At 40.5% G+C, this 8402-nt stretch overlaps 1 protein-coding gene across 2 annotated transcripts; it reads left to right on the forward strand.

The window, feature by feature from the left end:
• Window positions 1-1712: 1712 nt before the first annotated feature.
• On the forward strand, window positions 1713-3389 carry CG14298 (uncharacterized protein). Of its 2 annotated transcripts, none has more exons than NM_001275787.1 (2): window positions 1713-2120; window positions 2923-3389. In NM_001275787.1, exons 1-2 carry the CDS (start codon window positions 1970-1972, stop codon window positions 3105-3107), a joined length of 336 nt encoding a protein of 111 aa, NP_001262716.1. In that variant the 5' UTR covers window positions 1713-1969; the 3' UTR covers window positions 3108-3389. The 2 variants fall into 2 exon arrangements, with proteins under 2 accessions (NP_001262716.1, NP_650755.1); NM_142498.3 differs by having other exon boundaries at window positions 1893-2120.
• Window positions 3390-8402: the final 5013 nt, after the last annotated feature.

Consider the following 8402-nt stretch of genomic DNA (forward strand, 5'->3'; position numbering starts at 1 on the left):
CAGTATACGTGAAACGTCAGCGCTTTTCACTCAATTTCCAACTGCAAATCACTTCTCCCGCAGTCGCTTTCAATCGACAATATCCGTTTTTATATTTTTGGTCGGTTTTGTCCTTCGGCACGTTCAAGTGCAGCCATTAAATAACTTTTGCTCGAGTGCGTCCAAAAATGTTGTGGGAATTAAAGACGACAAATCACAGAATCGCCAAATTGGTCAAAACAAGTGGAAAATCACAAATTGTGGCCGAAACAACCGAAACGTGGCCAAGAGCCCACGCTTTCCACTCGCATTGTTTTTTAATTTTATCCGTTTTGATTTTACTTCTTTTTTTGTTTTTGTTTTTTGGCTGACATCCCGATCCCGATTGATTAGGAGGCCACATTTGAGTATTGATTTACTCGCGCTGATACATCACGTATACGCACTGCTGGCCAGGCCTGAGAATCCTGCTACTGGGACCCGCATCCGCTCGTCTTCCACTCGACTGGCCACCGAATACCTGATACCGTTTTTAGCTAAGACTTCCGATTTATGTTTGGAGCACATCCTCTTTTCGAGTTTCAGGCTTCCGTTTGCTGTAATTTTCATGATTTACCCATCACTGGGCACCTTCATAAAAATGACTTCGAAAAATTGAGCAAATAAGGTTAAATTATACTTATTTATATTACATGAAACTGTTGATTAAATTCATATTTTTGTCTAAATAATTATTACGCCTTTAAGTCTCTTTCCAATATACATATGTATCTATAGCAATAAAAAACGCAATGGGGCAAAAGTAATACTATTGCGAGGTCTGGACTTGACATGCGACACTGGCTGGCGAATTCTCTTTGATGCGTCAGCTCGTAAAGAATATATATACACAATTGTTTTCTAATTTTCTCCCGGCGAATCCAATACGCTTGATGGCCAAGGCATTGGTTAACTTCTTTTATGCACGCAGCGCATTAAATTGAATTTTAAATGAAGATTGATTTTTGCGCCCGACCCGCAGCAATAGAAGCCGAGAGCAAATAAAAGCCGAGAGGGAAAAGTGGAAAAAGGCGAGAGCCCATGCCAAAGCCACTTGCCAAGAAACCAAAAGTGAAATAAACCAAAGAATAAAAAAGGGGAGCCCAAAACAAATGCCCTCCATTGTAATTAGAGACAATGGAAGAGCCATCCCTTGTGACTGCAATGCGCGACCCTTTTCGCCTTTTAGCCTCCCAAAAATAAAAAAAAATAAAACAGCTCCACCTCGCGGTCCTCTCTTATCTAAATTAATTCAAATGCCTGAAAGAAACACAAATAATTAAAATTAATTATGTGGAAAATATTCAATAAGTTGGAAATTATGCAAACGAGCGCAAAGTAAACGCCCCAAAGATAAAACTAAGTGCAATATCGCCCCTTCGTCGGCCATTTGGGGAGCATCGAGCATTTTGTTGACCAAAAATATCTTCTCACACTTCTCAAAATTGATGGACACGGTCCGTTGGCCGATTGGCGTAACTGATGGCATGATGGCTGGGATGGATGAAGGGATAAATGTATGAGTGCTAAGTTGGATGGACGGATACGCGTACTAGAAGATTGTCAAGCTGGCAATACTCGAAAGAAACTATCAGCCAAATGAGAACGAATACTTTGCGTTCGAGTTAGCAACAATTTCCGGCATTTCGTATATAAACTGTAGACCGAAAATGCGCCACATTCAGTGAGTTCGCATCGGTTCGTTTGGATTCGTTAGTCGGCGGCACGTTTTTGCCAACGAAAGTAGCGCAGATTACTTAAAAATACCAAAAACCGAAAAATTGGAACAGCCTCTGTCGGCGGCAGTTTCTCAGTTTCGGATATTTTCAAATATTCCGACTCTCCGATCCGGCATTCCGCGTTTGCATCTGGTGCGAGTACCACGAACAGCTGCTACCATTGGTGCTTCGATTCCCATCCTCATTCCGTTGTCGGTGGCCGCGCTAAAAACATGAAATTGAAAATCAATCTGACGTTCCTCCGTGCGACACTCGTCGGTCTCCTGTCCATCATCCTCCTGACACAGACCGCGCATATCGAGGCCTTTGGAAGCGGAGGCAGCTCTTCTGGCAATGGGGCAGTGGTGTCGTGCAAAGAGCTGAGTAAGTGTCTCGGAATGCCGCTGAATATTTTCTAAAGAACTTGATGATCTACCATGTTTGCGTGGAGATTTAAAGATTATCTCATCGACAGAACATATAAAATAAAAAATCTTTACAAGCAAAGTTCTTTATCCAAACATATTAATACTTTTACACTTTTTAAGTGCGTGATTTCCATGAACAGAAACTGCAATAACTAGTTCAAAGCTGTGTTCTTAGCTGAATAATATTGTATGTTACATTTGTCTCAGAGTTTCTATTCAATATAAAACACACATATTACCGAAGAAGTGTCATTTGCAGTTCTTTACTTTAAATTATTAATATTGCTCTTATAAAAACATTGATTGCATTAACAGCAGCTCGTTTAAAAGATTCCTCTCGAAAGAAGTCAATTAAAATCGTCTCAAACAATTTCATTGGCTATCATTTTTGCCGCGTAATAATAATTAAATTACACAGTTTATTGAATATTGTAGGCAAATGGCAATTAGAGCACACGCTCTAAGAATGAAACAATTTGGTACTTGCCAAGTTTTGTCCACATGCTGTGTTTTTTTTTTTTTACCTTCTTGCCGGCCAAAGTCAATTTTGTCTGCGAAATTGTTCTATTTTTCCGCTTATGACTACAACGTGGCCAGGGAATTATGAAATATTGTATATTGTCGTCCGCCTCGAGCGCCGTATAAATAAACAAACGTAATTGCACTTAATGAGGCCAGTCGAGTCTGCCGACCGAATCGTGGAAGCGAATGGAGCATTTCCAGGCGGTGATTAACCAATGAATCCGCCTTTTTTTCAGACAATTTCAACTGCTATGTGGGCCGCAACGAGGGTAACTTTTGCAGCAGGAAGGATCAGACCAAGGTCGTTACACGCTGGTACTTCGACAAGGGCGTCTGCAAGCCCTTCAACTATAAAGGATGCAACGGCAATCGCAATCGCTTCTGCTCGCAGGAAAGCTGCGATGCACGCTGCGGCGATTGATTGACATCGGTGGATACATCGTACTATATAGATATATAGATACATCTTACCTAGGCGATAAGTTTGTACGCGTATGTTTAGCAATTAGAGATCTTTTCGAACTTAAAGAAAAAAAAAACGTTATTTACTAGATACTTTAAAACTCAAGCACTTTGCACAATTACTTACAATTCATACATTAAAATATGATTTTTTTCACATCTCCCTCAACTTTTATTTTAAGAGTTAAATGCTTTTACTACAAATCTAAATAAAAATTTAAAAAAAAAATGTAATTTCCATAATATTTTCGAGTTTTTTTTTACACTTTTCGTTTAAACTCTAAGTGCAGGCACCAAACACTCAAGTGTTTAAGTGTTTTTACCTTTGATCACACGGATTTTGACTAAATGCCGCCCAAAAATAGACACACAAATGTTGTAAGCTGTCAGCGTTGGATCGGCACTTTGTTCACTGTCAGGGCTGTATAAAAAGACGAAAAGAAGCTAAACAAAACTGAAATAAAATGAAATAAAATAGAATAAAGAGGGCCTGCGGAAAAAATGCGCCAAATGTGCTACCTGTCAGTGGCATATCAAATGGCCCCCTGACATCGGATTGACATTGTCGCCAAGACGTGGACTGCCACCCATTCCGCGGGCTCCTGGTGCCTCATACTCATCGCTGCTGACGTACTCCACCCACTGATGCGGCTGGACTTTGTCAAGGAAAGTGGGTTGCCACACCACATGCCGCATCCCACCAGGTGTCCGATGTTTTGCACATCAAAGAGCCGTCATCTTTATCCCTTTTTTGCTGCTATCGACTTACGGCTAATTAAAAAGATCCACACTCGCATCTCGCCTGCGTTACCTGTTGACCAGGTCGGGCTATCTGGAACAGCATTAATTGCACTGCCGGCATATGTCCGATTTGACAGGCCTTTGTTTTGGCCAGGCCAGCAGGCTGGGCGAAAATGGCTTGATTGCTGTGCACAAACAAATGCCAATCAAATGCATAATGGCATCGACGAACAAAACGAGACGAGACGAGACGCGCTCAACATGACATGTCGCTGATGGCAGCACATTAATCTGTTTAAATGACAGCACTCAGGGTATTGGAAAAAAAAGGGAACAAAAAGAGCGGGGAAATTTAAAAGAAAGAAATCCATCCGAGTCATGTGCTAAAACTTCGCTGACGATGACGGTAATTTTGGCAAAAAAAAAAGCAGCATTGGCTATAGCATTTTGCCGGCTAAAACCAAACTACTCAACGCATAATTTCGACAGAGAAAATTTTGCAAAGCGTGCAAGGAAAGCAACTTTTTTTCGCTAGCAATTTGCATGAAATTAGTTTGCTCTCGGTTCTAATTGGAAATTTAAAACGTACGAACTCACGCACACGGCGATAAAGGAAACAAAGGCCACTTTGAGGCTATAATTGAAAAATGGCAAATCCACCAGGCATTAGCTCTGCGAGCCGAATAATCAGCGATTGTGCCATAAATGATGCATGAGCCGGAAAAAAATGAGAATCGAGACGAAAATTTAGCGCCGTAAAATGTTAGGACCCAAATCTGGGCAGGCATCAAATGCATGTAATTTGATTATTTATCACATTTTTGTACATTTAACGACGCAATTGAGTTTTATGTGACCAAAAAATTTGGAAGAAGCTCCAGCAGCAGCTTCCCTTCGGTGGCATTAACGAAGATGGGATGTAAATTTTTAGGAGGTCCTTGTTCGATTTCGTTTGCAGCAATTCTGGACATTCTGTAACGCTGCAATTCCATAAAACCGAAAGTAGTCCTCCTGCTTTTTGGTCAATCAAAAAAGTTTCGGCCTCCCTGATGGGATGGCAAAAAAAAAAAAAACGGAAGCAGCCGGCAAAGAACTTTGACAAAGCTCGCAAAAGTATGCTATTCTAAATGTTTTGCTTAGATGGAAAGCAGAATTATTGTTGCTCTCGGTGCCTGTTTGGCCTGTTTATTTATTTGTTTGGATGCCTGTTTTCGAATTGCATAAATGGAAGTATGCCATAAAGCAGACCAAAGCCACAAGCCAAAGGAATTTATAAAACGCAAAATTTGCTTTTGTTTGCTGCCACAGAAAGTACGCAAACTGCGAGAAAGTTCCAACCTACAATTTTTTCCAGTGACCCCTTTCCCTAATCTGTCTTGCATGTGTTCATATAAATTTTGTGTTTATTCGGGTGCATTTCCACTGCGACGCACACTCAGCCGCAGTCGGCCACGTTTAGTGGCCATGGCTAACACATACACAAGCACTAAGCACCCAGCAGCAGCCAACATACTGGATTTCCCCACTGGCTTTTGGGGCTTCATTTTTGTTTATGTGTGTATCTGTGTTGGTATCTGCCACATAGGGAGGCAACCAGCTGGTATGGGTCAACTCAACTTCTGCAGTTGGGCTTTAACTATTTTTCCGTTTAAATAATTTTGAGGTGCTTCTTTGTGGTTAAGTCTTAGATATGTTTGTGGCCCCTTTTCTCCGACTCTTCCTTCGCCGTCTGGGATTGTATTAAAATTCCGTCTCGAGCCAAGTGGAAACGAAAGTAGAAAGTTACCAATGAAATTTATTGCCATCGACTTTCCAGCGACTTATAAAAAGTTTGCTTTCAGCAATGTTTTCCACTGACTTCACCTTCAAAATGCGCGCCAAAGCGCCGTCGGGAGAAGGAAGCTGTGGCGAAACTTAAACCCTTTGGCCAATTTAATTTCACCGACGTGGTTGTTGTTGCCTTTGTGTTTTCCACACAAATTGGTTTCTCATTCTGCTTGATTTCATGCACAATCTGGAGACGAGTTTCTCCAGGTGGCATTCGAATACCTACACTGATTCTCACATACAGTACGGAAACAGTGGAAAAAACCAGGGCTTTCGTATTTCATACCTTTGATTCTAAACGCAAGAGGAATTTTAATGAAATAGACAGCCTTCAAAATGTGAAAATTAAAATTGAGACTACCTAAAATGTTTAACAAGTCTTTTCTTTTCTGCTTAAATGTAATGGGATTTGAAAGTATAAAACAATAAAACTTAGAACACGAATAATGTATATACATTCATATGCTTAACTCTAATCATTTGAAATTCTTATGACAATTGTTGCTTATTATTTTTGGCTTCGTATTTTAGGATAAATATTTTTCTTTCCGTCCAAAGTACTAAAAGCAGAATCGTGGCACCTGCACGCTGGCACAGACCACTTGACTTGTTATCTGCTTTTGGCCGATCAGCCCACTTGCACTTGTTGCCACTCGAGCTTCTTATACGCTGCGCGGGCGTGGCTTTATCTAGAGCGATTCTGGGATATATATGTGCATGAACATCTATGTATATATATATATATTGTATATCTTGCCTCAGGGGTATGCTCTTATTTATTTAGCTGGAATTTCGCGTTCGCGTTGCTTGCTCACGGAATCGAAGTGTGTGACAAAAGCAAACAAGCTGGCGCAACTGCACCATTATGCTGCCGCAACGGTTGCTATCCCCAAACGCATCCTGCGAGATGGTTTTAGTCCCTGGCTGAAAGCTGGCAAGGAGCTCCAAGCCAAGATAAACCCCCAACAGCGAATGTTGCATGCAGCTTAGTCATTCTGTAAGGCATAAATGTAGATCATAACATGCAAAAAAACATGAAATAACCATTATTAACCATCTAATAAGAGCTGAATATAATAAAAGTTAAACCCTCCTTTAAAACTAAAAACGAAATATTTTAATAATTAGAAGCCAACCCTATTTGCCATATTTTTCATTTTTTTTAACTCAACTAAAATAATTCTGTTTGCTACAATTTTCATATGCACACATGGTATGGTAATAGTTTAATGTCGCCTTTGCTTTCGCAAAAAAATAAATTAAAATATTTATACGCACCCACATGGCGCGGCAAAGGAGAGACTCGCATATTAAATTAAATATAAACCTACTCCAAATATCATCAGCATGCAATTTCTATTTAAATTTCGCCTTGGGTCCATTGCTGCACGTAGAAGATAAAAGTATGTGTATTAGTAAGGACGAAAAAAGTAAGGTATACGGTCGTGGGCTTTTGGGGCGTGGCAACAAACATATTGCTGACAGAGTTAAGCAACAGCTCTTCTCGCAGTGAATGAATGAGTGAATGATGATGCGCAAGTGTGTGTGTGTGTGTGTATGTGAGTGCTGCGAAAGTGTGTGAGCTAAGCGTGTGTGAGTATATCCTGACTGGCTGTGCGTGTGAGTTAGTGTCAAGTCAGGGACATTTAGTAATTCCGCAGGCATATCAAGGACAACGTACTCATAAATACCAAAGGCAAATGCCACAGAAGCAGCAGCAGCAACAACAACTGCATCCTTGTCCCTTCTCTTTCTTTGCCCTCTCTCTCTCTCTCTTTCTGTCTGTTTGTATTTGTATGTATGGAATTTTTAACTTCATTATCGAACCCGGCTGCCATTTCCCCTTCTTTCTTCAGGGCTTCCTTGACACGGAGAAAAATGTCGTCTAAAAGTGTCATTAATTTTAATTGGATAACGAAAGCAAATGTGATTTTAAATCACGCTTTATGGCGCAGAAACGTATAAACGCATATAAATTCAATATTAACATAGTCAAAGGAGAATTCTTGTATTATCTTAATAAGTATGCTAGGCTTTTATATAGGCCATTATATTAGCTCATTTGTTGAATGGCATTAAATTGGATTAAATTGCATAGATTCATTAATTTTTTAAAAATTAAATTAATTATTCTTATAGTTTGATATACCATCCCCCCATCTCTTGATCTCTTTCTCCAATTTAAAGCTATTTAAGTGACCACAGGTGAGTTTTTGTTTTTGTGCTGGTAAGCAATTTGCTAAGGAGTTGCCTAGAATATTTTTTCCGTGTAGTCATTGTCTCCAGCAGCATTACTCAACATCTTTCGCAGTGCGAGGCTCAACGGCATGCATACCTAATGCCCAATAATGTGCACACGGGACCCTCGACGAGGAGGACAAACGACGAGCCGACGAGCTCCATCATTGTCGCTGCCAGTTGTCAGTCAGGGTGTCCGGAGTCCGAAGTCTCCGGTTGAGTGGATTCGCATTCGGATTCGGATTCCCGGGCGGATCCATTCGCCTTGCAAGACATTTAAAAAATCATTAATCTCATTTCTGGCCAGGATGGCGGCGGGGTTTATAAAGCGAACGCCACTCGATGAACCGCTGGTCTTTTCCTAATCCAATTGCTTGAAAATTTTTCACTTTTCTACCCTATGGCTTGGCCCATAAATTCATTTGCTGTCCGCCAATGTTTTGTTATT

This window comes from Drosophila melanogaster, chromosome 3R, assembly GCF_000001215.4.
Source record: "Drosophila melanogaster chromosome 3R".
Lineage (NCBI taxonomy): Eukaryota > Metazoa > Arthropoda > Insecta > Diptera > Drosophilidae > Drosophila > Drosophila melanogaster.

Excerpts from the sequence above, each read along its gene's own strand:
- CG14298 (NM_001275787.1), top strand. The coding sequence starts at position 1,970 with ATGAAATTGAAAATCAATCTGACGTTCCTCCGTGCGACACTCGTCGGT. Across the intron at positions 2,121-2,922 it reads GGTGTCGTGCAAAGAGCTGA|ACAATTTCAACTGCTATGTG; the intron begins GTAAGTGTCTCG and ends CCTTTTTTTCAG.